A 25665-nucleotide genomic window follows, 5' to 3' on the forward strand; every position below is an offset into this window, starting at 1 on the left:
TTCATCACTCTGCTCTCCTCCCCACTGAGAGCTGGTGTGTGGGGAGAGGACTGGCGCATCATCCAGGTAGGGCTGCACACTGATGGTGACAGTGGGATTCCCCATGACCTGTAAAGAGCTTTGAGTGGAGTGTCCAGAAAAACACTAAATACGTGTAAGGATGATGATGATGATGATGATGATGATGTGGGCCTGATGGAATATGCCAGTCGTAGGCCAGAGCATACTTGCACGCAGACTGCAGGCGTGAACATGACACGGATGTTAACGATCGGCATTGGGTTTGTTTTCTACAGCAGACATAGGACTTGGGATCCCACGCCCTCAGCCTAGTGGGATTGAGGACCGAAGTTCCGTGCGGGAACACAAAAGTCCGTCCCCTGCTTGGTCACACGAGGTGCCTGCCATTATGGAACATGGTCTGTATTCCTCGCCACCGTTTCAACTGCTCCTCTACTCTCTGCGCTTGGTGCAGAGGGACACACTGGAGCGTCATAGCTCCGGGGCATAATTCTGGAAGTCGAGACTGAGGCTGGATCCCTCGCTTTTGTGGAACGCCTAATAAGATGTACCACTAATTGCTGCAGTGCCCTTAAGAGGTCTCCGGCTCGGGTCCTGCCTGCGCTCTTCTGCTTTGTCTTTCGCTTCGCTGTCGCGCCTCTGTGCTGCTCTCCCTCACCCCACGCTCAGCCAGCCCCTCTCCCCCTGGAGTCGCTCCGTCTCGCTCATCGCCCAGCAAGCTGGCTGATCAAAGTGACAGGGCCGCCTGCTTAATATCGATCGAGACAAACCGCAGCACAGCGGGGGGCGAGATCAAGAAAAGAGGCCGGGGTGTAAAAAGAAACAACAGTAGCGACTTCTCTTGGGGGAAAACGGAAAAAGGAAACGCACTTATGAGCGCTGCAGCGAATGAACATGGTGGGGGAAGGTGGATTCCCCACACTGGACACAGAACTGAACTGTGTGAAGCCAAACACAGGGTCGCCTAGTGGACACAATACCCCAAACCCTGAAAAACTCCCAGGGCTGCTTTGTGGCTGTGAGAATCCGGCTCTACCTAGCCGCACACCAGAGCTGCGGCACGATCCGATAAAGACCGACGTCACACACCCTGCAAAGTTAATACTCAGGGAGCCGGCGCCATCTACAGGCCAGGATGGAAGAAGCGCAGCTGATGCGCGCTGATCGGTCCCTTCGAGAAAGAAAAGGACAATTCTTCTCCATTGGTGTAGTGGATAATGCGGTAAACTGTGAAAGCCTGCAATGTTAATACACCACCATCTGGAACGGGGCAGGGCAACCCTGATTCTGCGCCTGATTCCCGCCCATTGGACTTCTCATGCACTGGCTCGATTAAGTCATTAAGATCCGAGATGGGACAATGGATCTGCACCATTTGGTAAGTGCATCAAGTTGCTTCTTTATTACACCTGAAAAGCAAAGGAGAGCTCTAGCAACACACACCCCTCCTCTTCAGTTCGCTTGTCGTCTAGGCACTGCTGTTGACTTACAAGCAAACACGAGCCAACAGCAATTACTCCTGAGAAAACACTCTTTTAATGTGTACTACAGCAATGGCTTTTTGCTTGAGGACTTCCATTTGAATGTACTCTAACATTCACTGCTGTATGCTGGTTTGGTCACCAATATGAACAGATTTAGCAGAATGGCGAAGGCAGCCAGCTATACTAACCATACACAACAGCTATAGCTTTCAGACATCTATGGCAAAGAAACAGCACAGAAGACCGATACAACTACCGACAGTCATGGCTACCCCTTGCACAATGAATCTGAGCTCATTCTAAAAGGGTGTTAACTTAGACTACCCAGATTTCTCTATATATTCATTCTTTCTCATCATACATGCATGTCTCATATTGTTTTACCGGGTACAAAAGTTATCGGCCTTTTTCTTACCTGCCTGCAAAGCAAATATCCCATTTGAGACAAAAAAAAAGGAAATAAGGCTCCTGTCTCTACAGCTAATAGCTGAACACGTCTATTCCAGAACCCAAATAAACACAAAAACCACTGCCGGCTTCCATGAGATTTATTTCTAGTTACAAAGCAAGGTTGGATTAGTAAGTCAATTGTGATTAAACATGAAATGTAGCTGTGCTAAGCATTAGGTTATTGAGCAGAATATCCATTATTGTAATACTAGTACCAAATGTAACTGCTAAACACAAACTCACCCTTTGTGATTTGTGAGACAAACAGCTATGCAGAACTCGCTTATACTAGCTTGTGAGCAGCGCTCAAGACACACAGATATCAAGACAGTCTAAATGACTCCGATTGGTAGAAACACTCTTGGGTCTGTAGAAGGGTTTGGATGGTACGCATTTGCAAGCAACTGAACTCTTTTATTTGTCCCTAAGGACTATATTAGACTCTGGTAAGATCTGTTAGGGGTGTCTCTCAAGTCTATATTAGGGTCTGTGTTAATCTGTTATGTGTGTCTGGAGGGTTCTGTTAATGCCTGTTTTAATCTCCCTGGGTCAGACGCATCTCTAAAGTCTGCATTAGAAGTCAGTATTAACGCAGTTGAAGCTCAATTACTCAGACTCTGCTCACAAGCGAATATAGAAAAATAACGCAGGGCTCTGTCTGATCCTAACACTATGTCTTAGTGTTGTAGTTTTAAGCACCATTTAAAAATTAAAAGGCAGCTCGCCTAATGACCTTTTAAGGGCAGAGTAAAAGATACCGTTTTAAAAGAGCTCTTGACTTTTTTTTTTTGCCAGTGGAGACACGTAGACAGACATCCAGATCCGCAAGCATGTGTATATATGGTGGCAAGAGAAGGGCAAACAGGCTCACACACAGGCTCATTCGCACGCGAGAGGACACGAGGACCAGCTTCCCTCGGCATCGCTCCACCTCGCCTCGCACTCTCTTCCAGACCCTCGAGACAGGGTGGTCCGTCTCGCCCGCCGAGGCACGGAGATCGCCTCCGCCCCCCCTCTCTCTCTCTCTCGCTCGCACACACACACACACACACCGTCTTCCACACGCACGCAGCCACCTCACTCGCTCCCGCACCCCGAGGCGCGGCGACCGCCTGCGCGGCCCCCTCGGGCCCTAGCCCTCCTTCAGCATGTTGATCCTGGCGCAGATCTTCAGCGCGGGGCCCAGCTTGATGTTCATGGTGGACATCAGGTGCTCCTCCTTCAGCAGCAGCAGGGCCTGGCCGTCGATCTCCTGGGACAGGAAGTGACACGCCAGCTCCTCGCAGCCTGCGGGGCGACGGGGGGGTGGGGGGTGGGCGGAGAGAGAAAAAGGAGGCGGAGTTGAGGCTTATCCTAGTCAATGGGCACTGCCTGATGGGCCATTTAAAATTCCAACTGCACCAGCAGACAGCGAGCGAGAGGAGGCAGACAAGAAGAATGACAGGACTTCCGACAGCGCACGCTGCCAAGAGAAAGGGATGGGGAAAGTGGGAATAGGGGAGAAAGGGAAGGAGGAGACCCACCTTGCAGAGAGGAAATGAACTGGCACACTTCCTCCACACTCCAGTGGGCGGGGTTGCTGGACAGGAAGTGGGAGCTGCCGTCCAGTGGCAGGCAGCCGGGGGCGGGGCCAGGGTCTGAGCGGGTGGGGCGCGGACAGGAAGAGGTGGAGCCGGGGGAGAGGGAGAGGGAGTCGTCCTCACAGCTGGAAAGGTCCTCTGAACGGCTGGACTCCGATCGGGACTGAGAGAGGGAGAGAGACAGCGAACACACCACTTATGCAGTGACAGACTGGATGCACAGGTCACACGAACAAACCAAAATGACTTCAGACCGTGAGAACACGCGCACTTACTGCACAACCCCATAACCAAGGCTCACCAAGACGATGAAAATCCACCCATGGGGATGAGACAGCAGATCTGTATTTTTAAAGACCTTTATTTATCAAGGTCAAGAAGTCTGAGAAACAGTTCCCATGGACCGTGATGGTCCGAGAGCAGACACATGCACAGCAGGCTACTGACTGCAGGAACCTGAGGGACAGCAGTGCCCCACCTGGGATGTGACCCCACAGCTCACTGGCCCCGAGCCCAGAGCTCAACACAGGCAGGTGCCTGCACTGCAGAAGGCACAGTGTAGCACATCATTATAGGCCTGAAAACAGTCTGAGCAGGCTGGGAGGGGGTCGGGATAGCTCAGCTAATAATGGGATCATTCTGGTGCTACATATAGAAAAGAGTCCAAACGGGAGAGAATCCGCCCCCTCTCCTTTAAAAATCGGGTCTAGAGAAGCATGGATAATTGCTAATACATGGACTCGGATGTCTTTATATCCTATATCCCGCTGTGATCTTTTACTCTGGTAGACTCCCTGTTGGGATGTCCCAGTCCCTGCCGCTGCTAAATTACCCTCTGGTCACCTGGTAGCCCCGCCTCCTTCCCAAATTCCTAAGCCCTGCTCAGGGTCGTCCCATCAAAAAAACCCTGTCCGGTCCCTCACCTTGATGGGCAGGTGCCGGCCGGTGATTTTCGCGCAGGCGATCTCGCTGCTGCTTCTGCGAGGACCCCTGCGCCTCAGGATGCCCCCGTCGGGCACGACCCCCCGCGGCGCCCGCCCCCTCCTGGGCCGGAACTGGTGACTGCAGCTCACGTTGTACCTAGGAGGAGCCAACAGAGCGTCAGAGAGAACGTCAAGAGAGAGGGGGAACAAGCAAACCAAACATCGGGAGGAGGGCAGAAGAGAGCACGAGGCGCACTGACCTGGCAGTATTACACGCCTTCCACAAACACAGTGGTACTCATGTACTACAAACCCAAGGACCTGAGCAACATCTGCCTGTTAGGAGTTAACAACCAAGCCCTCGAGAACTGTTTTACTGTTTTGTGCATTCCCAGCTGGCCTTGGTGTCTTCAAGGTCTTTTGACCGGATGTGCAACTCGTATATCCGACACTTTCGGTTTAGCAATACGAAAGGGGACTGGGGACTAAGCTGATTAGGGATCTTGACTTGACCAAGGCTGACCTAACTGTTAACTTTCTGATCGTGTTTACATCTTATATGGTAACAAACTGTTACTGACTAATCAAAAATGCACGTTTTTGCATGAATCTTTTGCTCATCTTCGAGATTCAAAGCCTGCTGTTGTCCTTCAGAAAGTGAGAGGTTAGCCTGTTAACGCTCTCTGTCCTCCTTTCTTCTCCAGCTTGATTTACCGGAGTCGTGTGGTTCACTGAGAAAAGGGTCTAACAAAGCCGAGCAGCAAACAGGAAGCGAGGGCAAACAAACACTGCCATGGAAAGCGGAGACAAACTGTCACCTCTTAGCGCAGGTCATAGAGCAGAACCTCTTGGAGCCTCTGAACTGACTGGCTGGAGCAAAGTTCTCACAGTACTCACACTTCAACACTACGAGAGAGAGAGAGAGATTGAAGAAAAGAGAGGTCCACGTTACGTTTGTCTCTGTTTGAACACTGAAGTCTACGAGTCTCTTAGGTGTGCCTCTGGGGACTATATTGGAATCATTGTACGTGAGGTGTGCCTATAGGGACTATATAAAGGTCACTGTGCGCAAGGTGTGCCTCTAGGGACTATATTAGGGTCACTGTGCAAGAGGTGTGTCACCACAATCTACAGAACTCACTGTAGAGACCATTTCTCTCCCTCACCTGAAGGTGCACCTCCGGAGTCTGACTGGGTGGGGGGTGGGACGACCGCTGGGAGCACCCCCTCAGACCTGTCTTTGACTGGGCCAGCCACCTATATAGACAAATGCGTATGGAGGGAGTGAGGAAGACACACTGATATACAGGTTAGACAGACAGACCCACAGACAGCAAGAAGGACAGATGACCTCACCAATCTGTCCTACTGACTCTCCCTCAGTAGCTACCTCATGTTCTCTTTCCCTTTACGCTTTCTGTCCCCCCACATCACCCTCATCTAACTCCATTTGATCATCTTATTCCCTCCTATTCCACCCTCCCTGCCTTCCTCTCTACCCAGCCTGTGCCCTCTCCTGTCCCCAGCCCCTTCCTCCCCTCTCTCGCCCCCCCACTCCTCCTCACAGGGAATGGCTCCGCTCCCTCCTGGATGACGAATCCCTCGATCAGGTGGGTCAGGACCTGGGGCTTGACGATGGCCTGGGGCGGGGCCTTGCTCTCGCTGCCGTGACGACCGGCCCCCGAGAGGGCGGGGCCGGGCTGGCCGACCTCTGCGGAGGCAAGAGGAGGGAGGAGTCACAGCCGGGCCGACGTCACGAGGGCGTCACGCCAACCTCCGCAGACACCTCCACGCGGCAGATCAATCGGACGCAGGCAACCGGGACAACCCATGCCTTACCTTGCTCAGGAGGGGGCGTGGCGGCAGCTGTGGACTCAGGCTCCATCTCACCGGACATGTCCTCAGACTTCCGCTTCAGGGAGCCAATCGGTGGCTTCGCCTGAGAGAGGGGAGACACGGTTCATACAGACCGACTGGACACTACAGCGAACGTTGACAGATGCAGAAATGTTGCATATATAACATGTATCCTATAAATTCGGAGAGAGATTCAGAGACACAGGCAGAGACTGAGAGACTAAGACTAAATTTCCTGATGCCAACGCCAACAGACGTACATAGAAACACAAGATGGGCACAGAGAGACCCACGCTTGTGGACAACGGGCGTGGCACGGAACCTCACCTGCGCATATACCCCTTCGCCACTAGGGGGTGCTGTGGCGCCCGCACCGGTCTGTCCATCCTGAGAGAGCGAATGAGGGAGAGAAGCGGAGGCGGGAGGGGAGGAGGTAGAGGAGGAGGAGGGAGGAGTGAGGGAGGAGCGGGTCGGATTGGGCGGCACCGGGACCTGCTGCTGGTGCTGCTGAATTTGGACCAACGGGAGGCCAGGCTGCTGGGACGGCTGGCTCTTCGGAGCCGCCCCGCCCCCTGCCGGGGCTACAGCCGGTACGGAGGTTGCCACGGAAGCAGAAGTGGGAGGAGCGTTAGCGCTGGACCCTCCGCCGTCATGGCAACAGCTTCTGGCCTGTGCCAGACCCAAAGCCTGGGAGTTTCCGAGAGTGCCCGGCCTGGCTCCTACGAGCTGGACTGGGACGTGGGGCGGGGGGTGAAGGGGGTTTTGCTGGGGCGGATTGGGGGGCGCAGGGAGGATAGGTGGGGGCTGCCGGGGAGGTAGCTGGAGGGGCAGCCTCAGACTTTGCAGGGCGCCTTTGGGCTGGATCGGAACCGGGCCCGAACTCTGGCCCAGTTTGTCGCTGCTGTTACTTTGCTGCAAAGGCTGAACCACTAACGTCTGGGCACCCAAGTTTGGGGCGATCTTGGCGTGGCCCAGGGCCTGGGAGGGGGCAGCGGGGTTGCTGCTGTAGGTCTGATGCTGGTGGGCGGGGTTGTTGGCGGGCGATACCAGGATGTGGGCGGCGGCAGTGGTCACCGTGGTGACCGCCCGGGGCTGGCAAAAGCCGATGTTGCCCGAGGCGGGGGGCAGGAGCAGCTGGGAGAGGGGGATCGAGGAGGGAGAGGGGGAGGCTGCCGAGGAGCAGGGAGGTAGGGAGGTGGAGTGCGAGGAGGTGGCCAGCGGGGCGGCCGAGGATGGGGGGCCGGAGGGGGCGCTGGGGGACGGAGGGGGGCAGGTTTTGATGTTAAGAGGGAGAGAGTTGGAGGCTGTGCTGGGCGTGGCGCTGGGGGATGGGGAGAGCGTCTGCTGCTGACCCAGGGCTGGCTGCTTGGAGGCCTGTAAGTGCTGCTGCTGCTGCTGCTGATTGGGGTGGAACTGCTGCTGCTGGACCAGGGAAAAGGTAGCTCCTGGGAGAGAAAGAGCCAGACAGGGACAGGTTAGTACAGCCTTCGATTAGATCAATACTACTCCGACCCTTCAATGAAGGCGGAGCAGTGAGAGAGAGAGATTCTCACGGCTAACCGTGACTGGCCGAGACTGAAGGCCATGAACACAGCAAAGAGAGAAACAGTCCAGTGACTTTGATACTATGTGCAACAGAACAAGACAATGTTAGACAGCTGGAAAAACTGATCCAACATCCTCTCTACCATCTGCATCTCGCTCTTTACCTTCTTTCCTGTCTGGAGGTGGAGGAGGACACTCGGTCTTCACTCCTACGATTCGGGGAGTGGTAACACAGCGCAGAGCAAGATTTTGAACCTGGGGAGAAAGGGGATTAATACAGGCACTAATATAGAACCTAGAGACACTCCTCACACATGGAGATTAATACAGACCCTAATACAGACCCTAGAGACACTCCTCACACACAGAGATTAATACAGACCCTAATATAGACCCTAGAGACACACTTAACGGATCACACTGAACAAAAACCCTCATGCAGACCCTAGGGATGGAAAAGTTAACCAATCACTAAAAGATGCAAGGGAACCCAAAACCAAGATCTTAGAGCTAAAATTATTGACAACACACCAAAGACCTACGATTACCCCTGATGCCCGAGTGAAATAGGCAACACACAAACCTGGTCAGTCTCTGATTGGTTAGCTGAGGAGGAGGGAGGGGCAACCTCCTGTTGTGGCTGCTGCTGCGGTTGTTGCTGCTGCGGTTGCTGGGCAACAGTTGCTACAGCAGCAGCAGTGGTTGCACCGGGCATGAAGATGAGCTGAGAGGACAGAGGAGCCCTGAGCGAGCGATTCACCTGAGATGAGACAAACATGAAGGGGACAGGATGAATGCAGATTACACAACAGCAGACACAATACCGTAGCGGTGCTGCAGGGAGAGGTGCACAGGCTCACCCTGAACAACATCTGTCCCTGTCCTGCCGCAGTCCCACCCAGCAGCACCGACTGGCTGAGCGCCGACGACTGAGCTGAAGAGGTGGGGCCAAGAGGGCGGGGGTTGTTCATAGCTCCACCCCCAGATGACGAGCTCAGGTTGACCTGCAGCAGAGGCATTGCAAAGACGGCAAGATTATTTCCATTACATTTTCGCTACTGGTAAAGGAATCCCTAGCTCCGGGCCGACATGCACAGCGGTCCAGTTTTTTTTTTTTAAGGGCAGCAGGCTCTTGCACAGAACCCAACATCAGGTGCTGGAGATTTCAGGTTTTCGTAACCTGAACTCTGACTCAATTTGAACAGAGGGGACCTGAAATCAACCGAAATTTCTAAGAAAGCTATTTCACCACTGAGGGGACACCATCGGCCCAGATTTCATTTTGTAAACGCTGCAAAGATTTTAGTACGCAGTTGTCCGAATTGTTCAACTCACTTTATAAGTGTCCTGCTTCTCCATCAGCAGAATTGTTATAGGACATAATATACTGTACATCAGGGGTGTTCAGCCCTGCTGCAGACCCTCTGACCACCCCTGAGCTGCACCAGTAGCTTTATTGCCAGCACTCTGATGACGTTGAGGACATTCACTCTGCAGCTACGCACACGGCGCTGCTGTGGAACGCTCCAACAGGTCACAGCGGTGGCAGGACGTACCGTGGAGTGTCCCGTACTGGTGGGCTGGGCGCCGCTGGTGCTGGGGGAACTGGCTTGGCGACTGGCTGCCAGGGTGGCCTGGGAGAGAACGAAGGAGAAAGGGGATTCCTGGATGTGAATCCGACGCGCCGCCTGCGCGGAGCCTGCACCAGGCCATCAGCCGTGAGAGGTCACCGCTCGCTCATTCACTGGGCAGCTTAAAACAGCTACAATTCCCCAAAAGGCCACGTGTGAAGCGGACACAGGAACATGCATGTGTCCATTCTGCCTCCCTGCCTCAGTCCAGGGCTGGAGCAACACCCCCCCAGGCTGAAGGCTTGTGGACCAAAACACAGGGGCAGCCGAGTGCGAACAAGACAAGGTCCACTTGTTGGGCCTCCAGGAACTGAGACGGAGCGCTACCGGACAAGGGGATCCCGAGCTCGTGGCACTACATCGCACTACATGTGGCCGGTAGCCGTGTTTCTCCAGCATGGCCGCCAGCTTCCCCCTCCTGCTCCTTTAGGCTGGCTCCTCTCCACACCCCCGTTTCTGTCCGCTCCTGCCTCACAATCTCCTCTCATACCCCTGATCAACAAAGCGCTGAAGCAGATCAGTTCTTTACACCTACGATATAACTGCAGAACGGAGGAGACCGAATGACGTAGATAACCTCCCGATATAATTAAGAATACATGAAAACTAACGTTTTAAGCTGACCTTAACACGTCTAGGTTTGGTGAAGCAGTAAGACTTAGGGTGCACCCCAGGTTAAGAACCACTGGCTTAGCTTTGATCTAATACTACGTGTAGTTCCAGTAGGGAGCTGCATCAGCATGCGTAGGCTGTATAGGAACAAGTTGATTCCAGGCTGAAAAGAGAAGACAAGAAACAACGTTTCAGCTGTGGAGCCTTCTTTAGGTCACCTGAAACAGGATCCACAGCCGAAAGTTGCGTTTCTTTTCAGCACAGAATAACCCTTTAATCGTTCCTATTACTATGTGTGCCTCTCATGATGCTCTTCCTCTCAGTCTGATTGCTTCCCACTACTGCACTGTCACTAAACTCTGCAGCTCTGGCCTCTGTGCTCCTGTGTCTCCGAGGCCCTGCGGCTCTGGCCCATGAGCCTCTGAGGTGCCAGCCCTGTGCTGGTATTGGGGTGTAGGGCTGCAGGGTGCCACTGTGGTGTCAATATCCTGTTGGCAGCGTATTATCGTACCTGCTGAACCGCAGCCAGGTTGTGAAGCTGAGCATTGCTGAGCATCAACTGCTGGAAATACTGAGCAGCATTGGGCTGTCTCTGGAGAGCCTGGAGAGCCTGCAGAGAGAAAGAGAGAGAGAAACTACAATTCCCATCATGCACAGCAGTTCAGCTGTTCCGATGGAGCTGACGTGACAGCCAGCCAGAAACAGAGAGGTGTGTACAGAGTGAAACAGAGACAAGAGCCACAGACCTGCACGGCCTGCCTCTCATAAGGAGACATCTGGGAGATCTGTGGAACACGGGTGTTCCCTCCTGACGCTGTACTCCCATTGGTTGAGCCGGAGTTCTGGTCTCCATCCGTCTCCATAGTTAAAGGCCGTGAGGCTGTCAGTCAAACTGCTGAAGGAGAAAGAAAGGGGGTGAATGCAGAGCATGCTCACGGCCTGGAGGGGCACTCAAGCACCCAGAACCAGGGAGGAGATGGTGTTAGAGGGTGAGAGCCGGTCAGAACACTTCTGAACACAGCGGAGCTCCTGTGTGTCTGACCCCTGCTGCAGACACACACCGACCCCTCCAGGACCAGGACTGGACAGCCCTGCTGCAGACACACACACTGACCCCTCCAGGACCAGGACTGGACAGCCCTGCTGCAGACACACACACTGACCCCTCCAGGACCAGGACTGGACAGCCCTGCTGCAGACACACACCGACCCCTCCAGGACCAGAACTGGACAGCCCTGCTGCAGACACACTGACCCCTCCAGGACCAGGACTGGACAGCCCTGCTGCAGACACACACTGACCCCTCCAGGACTGGACAGCCCTGCTGCAGACACACACTGACCCCTCCAGGACCAGGACTGGACAGCCCTGCTGCAGACACACACACTGACCCCTCCAGGACCAGGACTGGACAGCCCTGCTGCAGACACACACTGACCCCTCCAGGACCAGGACTGGACAGCCCTGCTACAGACACACACTGACCCGTCCAGGACCAGGACCGGACAGCCCTGCTGCAGACACACACACTGACCCCTCCAGGACCAGGACCAGGACCAGGACCGGACAGCCCTGCTGCAGACACACACACTGACCCCTCCAGGACCAGGACTGGACAGCCCTGCTGCAGACACACACACTGACCCCTCCAGGACCAGGACTGGACAGCCCTGCTGCAGACACACACTGACCCCTCCAGGACCAGGACTGGACAGCCCTGCTGCAGACACACACACTGACCCCTCCAGGACCAGGACTGGACAGCCCTGCTGCAGACACACACACTGACCCCTCCAGGACCAGGACTGGACAGCCCTGCTGCAGACACACACTGACCCCTCCAGGACCAGAACTGGACAGCCCTGCTGCAGACACACACACTGACCCCTCCAGGACCAGGACCAGACAGCCCTGCTGCAGACACACACTGACCCCTCCAGGACCAGGACTGGACAGCCCTGCTGCAGACACACTGACCCCTCCAGGACCAGGACTGGACAGCCCTGCTGCAGACACACACTGACCCCTCCAGGACCAGGACTGGACAGCCCTGCTGCAGACACACACACTGACCCCTCCAGGACCAGAACTGGACAGCCCTGCTGCAGACACACACACTGACCCCTCCAGGACCAGGACTGGACAGCCCTGCTGCAGACACACACTGACCCCTCCAGGACCAGAACTGGACAGCCCTGCTGCAGACACACACACTGACCCCTCCAGGACCAGAACTGGACAGCCCTGCTGCAGACACACACACTGACCCCTCCAGGACCAGGACTGGACAGCCCTGCTGCAGACACACACTGACCCCTCCAGGACCAGGACTGGACAGCCCTGCTGCAGACACACACTGCCCCCTCCAGGACCAGGACTGGACAGCCCTGCTACAGACACACACTGACCCGTCCAGGACCAGGACCGGACAGCCCTGCTGCAGACACACACACTGACCCCTCCAGGACCAGGACCGGACAGCCCTGCTGCAGACACACACTGACCCCTCCAGGACCAGGACCAGGACCAGGACCGGACAGCCCTGCTGCAGACACACACACTGACCCCTCCAGGACCAGGACTGGACAGCCCTGCTGCAGACACACACTGACCCCTCCAGGACCAGGACTGGACAGCCCTGCTGCAGACACACACTGACCCCTCCAGGACCAGGACTGGACAGCCCTGCTGCAGACACACTCACCCCACCAGGACCAGGACTGGATTCAGATTAAACACTGAAACGAGAGGCTGGTCTGGACCAACGGAAAATATACCCAAGACCCTGCAGCTGCAAACACAAGATGCAGGCCAGCCGTCATGTTGGCTAATACTATAACAATCTAACTTCAGCCGCGGTCACAACTACCTCCTGTGCCGAGATTCACGGTTCAATTAATCCTGCAGCAACTGATACAACTAACAAGATTAATTCAGAGTAGTAATACACATAAAACCAAACGTACAGCGCTACTAATTGCCAGTATACTAACTACTACTACTTGCACTGCTACTACTATCCAATTAATAATAATAATAATATTTGGCGCTGGGTTCAGCTGTTTTCTAGTGAAAACGGGCACCAAGGCAGCAAAACTCACCTCAACGTCCTCTCTCTTCCAGTCTCTCCGCCGGCGCCCTCCGCTTTCCTCCGCGAAGATTTCTTCTCTCCTCCTTTATTTTCCTTTATTTTGCTCAGTTTCTGCAGAAGCGAAAACAGTTCCACTTCCGCCCCCCTCTCTCCCTCTCGCCAACGCTCACCCTTCCCCTTCCGGCGCCGCAGCACGACGTCAGACCTCCCGTCAGCCATAGAGTGGGCCTCTTTACAACGTTCCGTTTACAACCGTTTTTTTTTCCAAGCGAAAAGAGTAAAGAAAAAAAGACAACTGCGGCCTTCATATTATTTCATGGGCTACAATTTTGACAAAGACTGACCTTTTACAACATTGTATCGTCAGCACTAATAAAAATGCTTTACATTTAATGAAATTAAACACGCGCAGCACTATAAATTGGTACTAGAAATGAAGATGTAAGCAAGAGACTGCTCTGTGCCACTGCATACGGCAGAATAAATCCACCAGGCTCGATTCCTCAGTGCAGTGCAGCACTAATTTTACCGAGAGCCAAAGAAAAACGCAGCACTTTCTAAAGCCGCAGACATGTCTGTGTGGAGTTATTCCGAGTAATCGGCGCACCAACAGTCACGACGTCGGTTCGGAACGTGGAGGTAATGCAATATCTGTAACTGCCAGGAAACCACGGGGCTAAAGCCAGTGGGTACGACGAACTGAAAGTGTTAATGTTTCGGCTATTCGTCTGAGGCGGTGATTAGCGGTCCTTGTGCTGGCTTCAGCTCTACAGGCTTTGGAAATAATGCCGCACTTCCAGGGAATTTCTGAAAACAAGGAGAGAGCGTCTAAGGAAAAAAAAAAAACAGAGCCTGGACCAGCAAGCAGCTCAGTTCACAGCCAGGCTGGAACCAAAACCAGCAGTCCCCATTGGTCCATTAATAATAATAATTCCTTACGCTTATATAGCACTCTTCTGGACATTCAAAGCACTTCACAGGTAATGGGGATCCCCTCCACCACCACCAGTGTGTACCCCCACCTGGATGAAGCTCCAGTCCGCTCACACACACCAGCTCTCAGTGGGGAGGAGAGCAGAGTGATGAAGCCAGTTCAGAGAGGGGGATTATTAGGAGGCCATGACTGGTAAAGGCCAGGGGGAAATTTGGCCAGGACACTGGGGTAACACCAGAGTCAGGACCTCCGTTTCCCATCTCATCCGAAGGACGGCGCCTGTTTACAGTATAGTGTCCCCATCACTATACTGGGGTGTTACGACCCACACAAACTGCAGGGTGAGCGCCCCCTGCTGGCCCCACTAACACTTCGGGCAGCTGCCTGAGCTTTCTCGGGAGTCTCCCCTCCAGGTACTGGCCTGGCTCCCATCTGGTCTGCTGGAAATATGCACAAGTAGTGTACCCCATCAGTCCCGGGATGATCAGATCGTTAGCCTGTCCCACCCGTACCAAGAGAAACAGACACTGCTGGCACGGAGACCTGGGTCGCTCTTAACTCCTGCCCTTTATTGACACGCCTGCTCCTTCGTGAACACTTTGGAACAGAAGACCGAGTAACAAACGAAGAGAAAAAAAAACAGAACTGTCCATTTAATTAAAAGAAAACAACACAAAGCTCATCTCTTTACCCAGATGTCAAAGCAGTAAAACAATTCATGACCATGAAAACAATCAAGTCTAATTCTTCCGGATTTTGCTTCACTTTTTGGATGCATTGGGGGGTGTCTGGGGGTTTTTCCCTGCTGAAAAACTGCTGTCTCCCCAACTGGGCCTCCATGTCTATTCAGTGCCTGGCCCAATTGGTGTCATATCCAGACATGCCTCTGCTCCACAAGCCCTCAGCAGAAAGCTTACAGTGATACCCTGCTGGTTTAAAACAGAGACGCAGGTGGTAGACAAGCCACCTGGTCACCTCTCCTCTCTTTCAACATGAGCTGCACTCTGTGCAACCTGCACAGTATTTTCGGGAACGCAGTGCTGGAGTAGTGAGTGGGGCACTGTGGGAGATGTAGTGGGGGAAAAATCCATGTTCTGATGCAGTCAAGAACTACATTTCCCACAGTGCTTCGACCTACCACCCCAGCCATGGAGGGTGGCAAGGGAAGCTGTGTTAGCCAACCCCAGGGCACTACCTGCCAGACATCACAGCGATGTTCTGTAACCTTGACTGCAAGACCTCTCCAAGGTTGTTTCTGTTTTGGGAGTCCCCATGTGCGGCACTTATCGCTCACTGTAATTATCCCCGCCATGCCTCGTAGCGAGACAGGGGGCGCTCTTTCCTGCTGGGTTATGAATATTTCTCCTCTGGCTGTGAGCTGCACTTCCCTCAGCATGCCTGCGCTGCGCCGAGTTCAGGCTCATTAAGCAGAACGAACAAACAACGATGACGCCAATCAGGCTGTAACAGTTTAAAAGGCTCTTCTTTGGGTGAACAGTCGGACACCGGGAACGGAATCGCAGTTCTTCTACTGCAGAGGAGTCTGTCGGTCGCCGTTTCTATCCGAGCGCATCTGTCCGTCTCTGTGCCCCTCTTGCTCTGCTCTTTAACTACGTCTACCGACCCAAAGCAGCCTGCGACCCGCGCAGAGCTCTAACTCAGAAGGGATAACCGCAGTCCCACTGTGGGAGGGGCAGATAGATAGTAGCTCTCCAGTAACTCTTGCTTCTTGGGGACGCCGCTAGAATTGACCTCCCCCCCGCTTTCTAAAGACGTGATCTGGTTAGTGTGACACTGCCTACTGCCAAGCCATGCGGGGTACAGAGCGCTGGAGAGCTTGTGCAAGGTGAGTCTGTCTGTCTGGCGATGGCGGCCTGGTGGCTGAGGTGGGGTGGGGGTGGGGTGTGTGATGTCAGTACGATGATGTCACCGCGAGGCCGCCGCGGATCACATGGGCAGCAGGTGGTCGTCCCTCTCCTCGGGCTCCTCCCCCAGCGGCTCGGTCGGCACACCCCGGTACGTCGGCGGAGCCTCGTGAGCTCGGGACCGGCAGACAAAGTCGCAGCCGTCCTGACGGAGGCGGAGGGCAAAAGAGAGAAAGAGACGGTCAGCCAGCAATCCCCGCGGCTAACGAGCGATGAACTACAGCCCTTATATGGCAAAGAGGAAGTAGACCAGCTTTCTCTTCCCCCCGCAGTGCATTGTGGGTACTGTAGTTCATTTAACTATGAATTGATCATGATACTTTCAAGGCATTCAAGAGAACTGAGTTTAGGACGTCTGTTCGTATTTGCATTAGTTCAATCCAGTGAAGAAGAAAGAAAGGACTAACAGATACAGATGGAAACAGGCCACACACAGAAAAAGCACAGATGCGCACACAGAGGGAGACACGTGCAGACTCACAGCGGTCAGGTTCCCAATTCCCTGCCAGAAGGAGAGGTTGGGGAACTGCTCCATTCCCTTGGCCCCCACAACCAACCGCTGGTAAAGGAACCCACCCACCAGGTAGACGCACAGGAAGCAGAAGACCCTGCAGAAGGAGAGGAACAAGGATGAAGAGAGATCCAGCAGACAGTGACATCAATCAGAATGGTGACAGGGCGCAATGCAGTAATAAAACAACATCTGCCACACCGACCCCATACCTACATAACTGAACCAATGACTTCACACCCACACTACAGATGAGCCTAACAATAAGACTGAGGCCACACCCACAGTACAGATGAGCCTAACAATAAGAGTGAGGCCACACCCACACTACAGATGAGCCTAACAATAAGAGTGAGGCCACACCCACACTACAGATGAGCCTAACAATAAGAGTGAGGCCACACCCACACTACAGATGAGCCTAACAATAAGAGTGAGGCCACACCCACACTACAGATGAGTCTAACAATAAGAGTGAGGCCACACCCACACTACAGATGAGTCTAACAATAAGAGTGAGGCCACACCCACACTACAGATGAGCCTAACAATAAGAGTGAGGCCACACCCACACTACAGATGAGTCTAACAATAAGAGTGAGGCCACACCCACACTACAGATGAGCCTAACAATAAGAGTGAGGCCACACCCACACTACAGATGAGCCTAACAATAAGAGTGAGGCCACACCCACACTACAGATGAGCCTAACAATAAGAGTGAGGCCACACCCACACTACAGATGAGTCTAACAATAAGAGTGAGGCCACACCCACACTACAGATGAGTCTAACAATAAGAGTGAGTCCACACCCACACTACAGATGAGTCTAACAATAAGAGTGAGGCCACACCCACACTACAGATGAGCCTAACAAAAAGAGTGAGGCCACACCCACACTACAGATGTGTAGGACAATAAGAGAGTGAGGCCAGACTGACACAATGAGCAGGATGGAGCCAATGCTCAGGTGAGTCTCTGGACAAACGTAGCTGGAATCCATTTCAAACAAGTAGAAACAGTCTCTAGCCTTGTCTCTCTCCTCTGACATTACTTCGAAGTTCCCCTGAGAGAAAGAAAGAGAGAAGTTAAAACAGGCACAATGACAAATTGACTGGACACTACAGCACAGTGACCCTGACTGACTGACTGGACACTACAGCACAGAGACACTAACTGACTGACTGGACAATACAGCACAGAGACACTGACTGACTGACTGGACACTACAGCACAGAGACACTGACTGACTGACTGGCTGGACACTACAGCACAGAGACACTGACTGACTGACTGGACACTACAGCACAGTGACCCTGACTGACTGACTGGACACTACAGCACAGAGACACTAACTGACTGACTGGACACTACAGCACAGAGACACTGACTGACTGACTGGACACTACAGCACAGAGACCCTGACTGACTGGACACTACAGCACAGTGACCCTGACTGACTGACTGGACACTACAGCACAGAGACACTAACTGACTGACTGGACACTACAGCACAGAGACACTAACTGACTGACTGGACACTACAGCACAGAGACCCTGACTGACTGACTGACTGACTGGATATTACAGAAAACATTGCAGATGACGTTTGCATAAATACACTTTCAGTGTTCCTTCTCCCTCCTCACTTCTCACTTCACCCTTCCCTCCTTTTTCTCGGTTCTAACCCTTTCTCTTACCGCAGACACCCGTCGATTACAGGAGATCAGCACCATGGCTCTCCTCTGTTCCTTTCCACAGTGAGACGTATAGTTATCACCCCCACCATAGATCAGCATCACCCAGTCACCTGCAAAGAAAGGAAGAGGGGGATGCAGACCCTAATACAGACCCTAGAGACACTCCTCACACACAAACATTAATACAGACCCTAATATAGATCCTAGAGACACTCCTCACTCACAGAGATTAATACAGACCCTAATATAGACCCCAGAGACACTCCTCACACACAGAGATTAATACAGACCCTAATATAGACCCTAGAGATACACCTCACACACAGAGATTAATACAGACCCTAATACAGACCCCAGAGACACTCCTCACACAGAGATTAATACAGACCCTAATACAGACCCCAAAGACACTCCTCACACAGAGATTAATACAGACCCTAATACAGACCCTAGAGACACTCCTCACACACAAACATTAATACAGACCCTAATATAGATCCTAGAGACACTCCTCACACACAGAGATTAATACAGACCCTAATACAGACCCTAGAGACACTCCTCACACACAAACATTAATACAGACCCTAATATAGATCCTAGAGACACTCCTCACACACAGAGATTAATACAGACCCTAATATAGACCCTAGACACACCTCACACACAGAGATTAATACAGACCCTAATATAGACCCTAGAGACACTCCTCACACACAGAGATTAATACAGACCCTAACATAGACCCTAGAGACACACCTCACACACAGAGATTAATACAGACCCTAATACAGACCCCAGAGACACTCCTCACACACACAGATTAATTCAGACCATAGAGACACACCTCACACACAGAAATTAAAACAGATCCTAATATAGACTCTCGAGACACACCTGACACAGAGATAAATGCAGAACTTAGAGACACAGCTGATGAACACAAATTAACTCCTAACACAAAGGCCTTGAAATACATTTAAATACAACCTACAGTACACATAGCAATGTACCTACAGACTACAATGTCTACTTCTGTATCACAGAATCAAGTCATGTAGTGCAGAAACAAACTGGAGCTGAAAAGGAACTGCTATCCGGTAGCTCAAGCAGTGTCGCAACTTGACAGAAAACAAAGGACACACAGCAGGCTTCCGTCAATAACAAGTCAAAGTAACCACAATTATTACACAACATCCTAGCTGCACACAGTGATTGTGTCAGAACTGGGAGTCCGGAGTCTGCTAAGGTGCATTTGGATGTGGCTTCTTTTCAAGCAGTTGATGAAGTAAAGGTAGAGTCTTCCTCTGCAGAAAAGCACGCGTGTGAGAGAGCACCAAGAGGGAACCATTCTCCTGCAGCCAAAACTAGCACTGCAGAAGCAAGCTGTTGAGAGGGTCTCTGTGCACTTCGTACACACTTTGTCTGCTGATGCTGCAGTATGTTATAAGGTGGACACGCAGGGCTGGTGTGGACTAGAATGGGAGACTGCTGGAGACAAGGGCTGCTGTGTGATTCTGTACTGTGTTATACAGGATCACGAGCTGCAGGACTAAGTAACCAGCTGCCTTGATCTTTGGCAAATGGGGACGAGGAAGATGAGGGTGATCCTGGAACAAGGTCAATCTGACCAGCACAGGGAAGCGTGATAGCCGACAGAAAAAGATTAAAGCGCTGTCCTAGTGTCATCACCTTGAGAAAAATACACCGAGCATCTCTGCGTGTTTCATTCCCCTGCGCGTGAAATAAAAAACGTCTTTTAACTTCCGACACACTTCTTTTAACTGGCTTTGAGACGGACTCCTGGCTGGCTTTTTAAGGGGGAACCTTTCTCCAGCCCAGCCCAGACACGCAGGGAATGGCTGGGAAAAGGCCTCCCACCTCCCGCCTATGGAGACGTCCCTGGGGCATTGTTATCAGAACTGTGTGGTTACGTAATGCCACAGCGGGCAAAGGGTTTGCGTTCCACTTGGTCCACTCAGTTGCTCTCCTCCCTCCCCGGCCCGGCCCGCTCACTCACTCCCGTTGAAGGCCTGCGTGCTGTTGTATCTCCCGATCACGGTCGCCTTCTTGCTCTTGCTGTCCTCCTGCACCACTCCGGCGCTCCCCGCGCCATGGGCGTCGCCGCAGATACGGAAGTAGTAGGTGTAGGTGCCATCCGTCGAGCTGGTGGAGAAGCTGGGGAAAGAGAAGAGGGAATGCAGGAACCGATCGGACACACCTCCGCTGCCGGAGTGAGAGAGCGAGCGGGAGGGGTCCACTCAGGACGGGAAGGGAGAGGAGGGGAGGAGCAAGAGGGAGAGACAGGAGGAGGAAGGGGGAGACAGGAGGAGGAAGGGGGAGACAGGAGGAGGAAGGGGGAGACAGGAGGAGGAAAGGGGAGTACAGGAGGAGGAAGGAGGAGCAAGGGGGAGACAGGAGGAAGGGGAAAGGAGAGAGACAGATAGAGAAGTGGGTCAGGAAGGAGATACTCACTCCTGGTTGCTGATGGGCTCCAGCAGATTCAGCACTTTCTGCTCTCTATCCGAAATCCCCGATGCCAAAGTGCAGTTCATGTTGCTGGCCTGTCCCTTTCCAGTCAGGGCCAACAGGAGCGACAGGGAGGCCCAGCCGGCCAGTCGGAGTCCTCGACACATCATCTCTGCCTGTCAGGAGAAGCACAAAGCATTAAAAGACGAACTGTAACTGTGTGTCAGTAATGCAAGTCTGTATAGTCATGAGTGTATGAGACCTGTGTGTGTGTGTGTGTGTGTGTGTGTGTGTGTGTGTGTGTGTGTGTGTATACAGTGTGTCCAGTAAGAGTCTGGACTCCAGGTGTGTGTGTGTGTATACAGTGTGTCCAGTAAGAGTCTGGACTCCAGGTGTGTGTGTGTGTGTATACAGTGTGTCCAGTAAGAGTCTGGACTCCAGGTGTGTGTGTATACAGTGTGTCCAGTAAGAGTCTGGACTCCAGGTGTGTGTGTGTGTGTATACAGTGTGTCCAGTAAGAGTCTGGACTCCAGGTGTGTGTGTGTGTATACAGTGTGTCCAGTAAGAGTCTGGACTCCAGGTGTGTGTGTGTGTGTGTGTGTGTGTGTGTGTGTGTGTGTGTGTGTGTGTGTATACAGTGTGTCCAGTAAGAGTCTGGACTCCAGGTGTGTGTGTGTGTGTATACAGTGTGTCCAGTAAGAGTCTGGACTCCACGTGTGTGTGTGTGTGTATACAGTGTGTCCAGTAAGAGTCTGGACTCCAGGTGTGTGTGTGTGTGTATACAGTGTGTCCAGTAAGAGTCTGGACTCCAGGTGTGTGTGTGTGTGTATACAGTGTGTCCAGTAAGAGTCTGGACTCCAGGTGTGTGTGTGTGTGTATACAGTGTGTCCAGTAAGAGTCTGGACTCCAGGTGTGTGTGTGTGTGTATACAGTGTGTCCAGTAAGAGTCTGGACTCCAGGTGTGTGTGTGTGTGTATACAGTGTGTCCAGTAAGAGTCTGGACTCCAGGTGTGTGTGTGTGTGTATACAGTGTGTCCAGTAAGAGTCTGGACTCCAGGTGTGTGTGTGTGTGTGTGTGTGTGTGTGTGTGTGTGTGTGTATACAGTGTGTCCAGTAAGAGTCTGGACTCCAGGTGTGTGTGTGTGTATACAGTGTGTCCAGTAAGAGTCTGGACTCCACGTGTGTGTGTGTGTGTATACAGTGTGTCCAGTAAGAGTCTGGACTCCAGGTGTGTGTGTGTGTGTATACAGTGTGTCCAGTAAGAGTCTGGACTCCAGGTGTGTGTGTGTGTGTATACAGTGTGTCCAGTAAGAGTCTGGACTCCAGGTGTGTGTGTGTGTGTATACAGTGTGTCCAGTAAGAGTCTGGACTCCAGGTGTGTGTGTGTGTGTATACAGTGTGTCCAGTAAGAGTCTGGACTCCAGGTGTGTGTGTGTGTGTATACAGTGTGTCCAGTAAGAGTCTGGACTCCAGGTGTGTGTGTGTGTGTATACAGTGTGTCCAGTAAGAGTCTGGACTCCAGGTGTGTGTGTGTGTGTATACAGTGTGTCCAGTAAGAGTCTGGACTCCAGGTGTGTGTGTGTGTGTATACAGTGTGTCCAGTAAGAGTCTGGACTCCAGGTGTGTGTGTGTGTGTATACAGTGTGTCCAGTAAGAGTCTGGACTCCAGGTGTGTGTGTGTGTGTATACAGTGTGTCCAGTAAGAGTCTGGACTCCAGGTGTGTGTGTGTGTGTATACAGTGTGTCCAGTAAGAGTCTGGACTCCAGATGTGTGTGTGTGTGTATACAGTGTGTCCAGTAAGAGTCTGGACTCCAGGTGTGTGTGTGTGTGTATACAGTGTGTCCAGTAAGAGTCTGGACTCCAGGTGTGTGTGTGTGTGTGTGTGTGTGTATACAGTGTGTCCAGTAAGAGTCTGGACTCCAGGTGTGTGTGTGTGTGTGTGTGTATACAGTGTGTCCAGTAAGAGTCTGGACTCCAGGTGTGTGTGTGTGTGTATACAGTGTGTCCAGTAAGAGTCTGGACTCCAGGTGTGTGTGTGTGTGTATATACAGTGTGTCCAGTAAGAGTCTGGACTCCAGGTGTGTGTGTGTGTATATACAGTGTGTCCAGTAAGAGTCTGGACTCCAGGTGTGTGTGTGTGTATATACAGTGTGTCCAGTAAGAGTCTGGACTCCAGGTGTGTGTGTGTGTATATACAGTGTGTCCAGTAAGAGTCTGGACTCCAGGTGTGTGTGTGTGTATATACAGTGTGTCCAGTAAGAGTCTGGACTCCAGGTGTGTGTGTGTGTATACAGTGTGTCCAGTAAGAGTCTGGACTCCAGGTGTGTGTGTGTGTGTGTATACAGTGTGTCCAGTAAGAGTCTGGACTCCAGGTGTGTGTGTATACAGTGTGTCCAGTAAGAGTCTGGACTCCAGGTGTGTGTGTGTGTATACAATGTGTCCAGTAAGAGTCTGGACTCCAGGCCTACATACACAGTCATCAGTACAAGTCTGTAGATGGGTATATATCAGATATGTAATTGTGGAAGCAATACCAAACACCTAACTTCAATGACTACTTCCCACTACATTATCGGCCCCCGGGGCAAACGCAAATGGAAAACAGGGGTGAACCCTTAGGGCACATTATATTTTTTTGTTTCATAAAGGCTGTCCAGGTCCTCCGTACTGAGTGAACCGCTCTCTCTGTCTCTATCCCACACACGGAAGTGCGGTCAGTAACCGTGCCGGCTCCACTGCAGCTTCCTGTGTCCCCCACCGGCCATGAGCTTCTGTCTCTCGGCTTATCTGCCACTGCCGCTTCGTTTTCGCTTTTTTATTCACTCATTCGACTGGACGGCTCGACGCCCCACGTCAGTGTGCACGCCTGCTCCCAAACTAACAGTCATGAATACAGTGCATTCCGGTTATTTCCTGGATTGGGTTGCACTAACCACGTTATCCGTGCTTACCTGTGAATCACAGAGCTGTGCACCGGCTCGTTATTGGCCATTTTACAATTAGAAATATACTGCGGGTCTTCACATTACAAATCTAATACGCGCCAAAGAATAAGGAAAAAAAATAACCTACCTTCCATTAAAACTCACCTTAGTTACCAAGCGTGACAGTGATACACTACCTTGGGTATCACGGACAGAATTAAAGTTTTAAAGCGAAAAGAAATTAAAATGTCTTCCTGTGCATGTAGTCTGGCGAACTCGCTCCAGCTTCTAGCCGGCTTTCGACCTGAAACCTTGATTTTTCCCAAAGCAATCTGAATTTCAATTATTTCTATGACTAAATCTTTGCACGGGGAGGGTTTTCTGAAACGGTACGACCTGCGATTTCTGTCAAACGCGGAACCAAAACCCAGACCGACGCACGTGACGGTGTCAGGCGCTTCCGTGATGACAGCTCGCTTTAGTCATGTGACAGGGTTGAGGAAGCCGCCATTTTGACTAAGGGCACGCTGAGCCAGGCTGGTAAAGCAAAGGGGAAGAGACCTGCTGAAGTCAGACAGGTCGCCGCCATGTCAGATGAGGGTTTGGAGAATTGATCGACTGGGCAGACAAAAATCTAAGACTGCCTTTGGGATTTCAGAAGAGCTTTTTTGATAAGACAACGTTTAGCCCATCATTAAAAAAATGCACTTAGAACAACAGCAAGATGCAACAGAACTGCAGAAATATTTTAAAATAGAAAAGTTGCATATATACACATAATGACAGTACAGTCACTGACGTTCACACACATGCACGAAGAGAAGTAAAAAGTTCAACATCTGCTGCATATGTGGCAGTGTGCGATGTGCTGTACTGCAGTCCCAGCTCTGTCTCCCCCTCTCTCCACCATGACACTGGTTGCAATCTAGAGTCACTGTTTGACCCTGTTGGTGAATCCGGGCCACCAGATTCATGGCAGCATTTCTATCAGTGTGTCCAGCAGGCCAGCATGTCTATCAGTGTGTCCAGCAGGGCAGCATGTCTATCATTGTGTCCAGCAGGGCAGCATGTCTTTCTGTACAGCCTGCAGGGCAGCATGTCTATCAGTGTGTCCAGCAGGCCAGCATGTCTATCAGTGTGTCCAGCAGGGCAGCATGTCTATCAGTGTGTCCAGCAGGGCAGCATGTCTATCAGTGTGTCCAGCAGGCCAGCATGTCTATCAGTGTGTCCAGCAGGGCAGCATGTCTATCAGTGTGTCCAGCAGGGCAGCATGTCTATCAGTGTGTCCAGCAGGGCAGCATGTCTATCAGTGTGTCCAGCGGGGCAGCACGTCACTCTGTACAGCCAAACACGCATCAATGCAAGGACACGGCCCGGGTGCGGACATCTGCCATCGCCACCCCAGAGCACGCTGGCGTGACCGAGGCCGGTGTCTGAAGGTAGCTGGCGTGTCTTTGTCTTTGCCGAAGGACTGCCCCCCAGTCAGGGCGGTGACATCGCGGCCTGGCTGGGCTGTTCTCTGGCTTCACCTCCCCTTCACTGCACTGCTCTGCCACGCCTGACCATGGGGGGGGCGCCACAGCGCACACCGACAGGCACAGCTAAGGAACATTGACTGCAATATGACACACGTGTATATGGGAACAGACCAAGCCATAGAAGAAACACTTGAGCTGCCTGAATCCTAGTCTGTGGTGAGAACATTAAGGCTGCAGTAGAGGCCATTGGCCCCCCTCTTTGCCTAGCGATTGTGGCGAAACCGCATTTTCTTCTCCCCGCGCCCGCGGTTTCTCCTGCTCGGCTACTTTGCATCCGCTGCATCGCCCTCATCCTCTCCAGGCAAATTTTCTAACTGCTGCGGTTGATGTATCTCGGTCCATCTCCACGCCTCTCTCTCTCTCTCTCACACACACACAGACATACACACAACGAGGGGCCAGTCTGTACCTGTCTGCGTGTCTCCGTTGGCCAATCAGAGCCCAGCAGGCAGGTACACTTCCTGTG

At 52.5% G+C, this 25665-nt stretch overlaps 2 protein-coding genes across 2 annotated transcripts; both read right to left on the minus strand.

Annotated features, from left to right (window-relative positions):
- Nucleotides 1–2035: 2035 nt before the first annotated feature.
- phc1 (polyhomeotic homolog 1) lies at nucleotides 2036–14533 on the minus strand. The gene is made up of 15 exons (XM_088620103.1): nucleotides 13206–14533; nucleotides 10850–10998; nucleotides 10615–10713; nucleotides 9417–9494; nucleotides 8721–8864; nucleotides 8444–8620; nucleotides 8025–8115; nucleotides 6454–7760; nucleotides 6298–6418; nucleotides 6024–6169; nucleotides 5625–5715; nucleotides 5277–5364; nucleotides 4459–4615; nucleotides 3479–3698; nucleotides 2036–3242 (listed from the first exon to the last, which is right to left on the minus strand). Exons 2-15 carry the CDS (start codon nucleotides 10964–10966, stop codon nucleotides 3088–3090), a joined length of 2991 nt encoding a protein of 996 aa, XP_088476229.1. The 5' UTR covers nucleotides 10967–10998; nucleotides 13206–14533; the 3' UTR covers nucleotides 2036–3087.
- A 144-nt stretch (nucleotides 14534–14677) lies between these two features.
- On the minus strand, nucleotides 14678–24117 carry m6pr (mannose-6-phosphate receptor (cation dependent)). The gene is made up of 7 exons (XM_088619905.1): nucleotides 23827–24117; nucleotides 20743–20912; nucleotides 20288–20445; nucleotides 18268–18377; nucleotides 17509–17633; nucleotides 16536–16662; nucleotides 14678–16199 (listed from the first exon to the last, which is right to left on the minus strand). The coding sequence occupies exons 2-7, from the start codon at nucleotides 20904–20906 to the stop codon at nucleotides 16077–16079; spliced, it is 807 nt and encodes a 268-aa protein (XP_088476031.1). The 5' UTR covers nucleotides 20907–20912; nucleotides 23827–24117; the 3' UTR covers nucleotides 14678–16076.
- Between the last annotated feature and the right edge of the window lie 1548 nt (nucleotides 24118–25665).

Source organism: Lepisosteus platostomus, chromosome 25 (assembly GCF_059453375.1).
Source record: "Lepisosteus platostomus isolate fLepPlt1 chromosome 25, fLepPlt1.hap1, whole genome shotgun sequence".
In the NCBI taxonomy this organism is placed as follows: domain Eukaryota; kingdom Metazoa; phylum Chordata; class Actinopteri; order Semionotiformes; family Lepisosteidae; genus Lepisosteus; species Lepisosteus platostomus.

Excerpts from the sequence above, each read along its gene's own strand:
- phc1 (XM_088620103.1), bottom strand. The coding sequence starts at position 10,966 with ATGGAGACGGATGGAGACCAGAACTCCGGCTCAACCAATGGGAGTACA. Across the intron at positions 8,865-9,416 it reads CCAGTACGGGACACTCCACG|GTCAACCTGAGCTCGTCATC; the intron begins GTACGTCCTGCC and ends CCTCTGCTGCAG. Across the intron at positions 5,365-5,624 it reads CTCCGGAGGTGCACCTTCAG|TGTTGAAGTGTGAGTACTGT; the intron begins GTGAGGGAGAGA and ends TCTCTCTCGTAG.
- m6pr (XM_088619905.1), bottom strand. The coding sequence starts at position 20,906 with ATGATGTGTCGAGGACTCCGACTGGCCGGCTGGGCCTCCCTGTCGCTC. Across the intron at positions 20,446-20,742 it reads GAGCCCATCAGCAACCAGGA|CTTCTCCACCAGCTCGACGG; the intron begins GTGAGTATCTCC and ends CTCTTTCCCCAG. Across the intron at positions 16,663-17,508 it reads GGCTCCATCCTGCTCATTGT|GGTCTTCTGCTTCCTGTGCG; the intron begins GTCAGTCTGGCC and ends CTCCTTCTGCAG.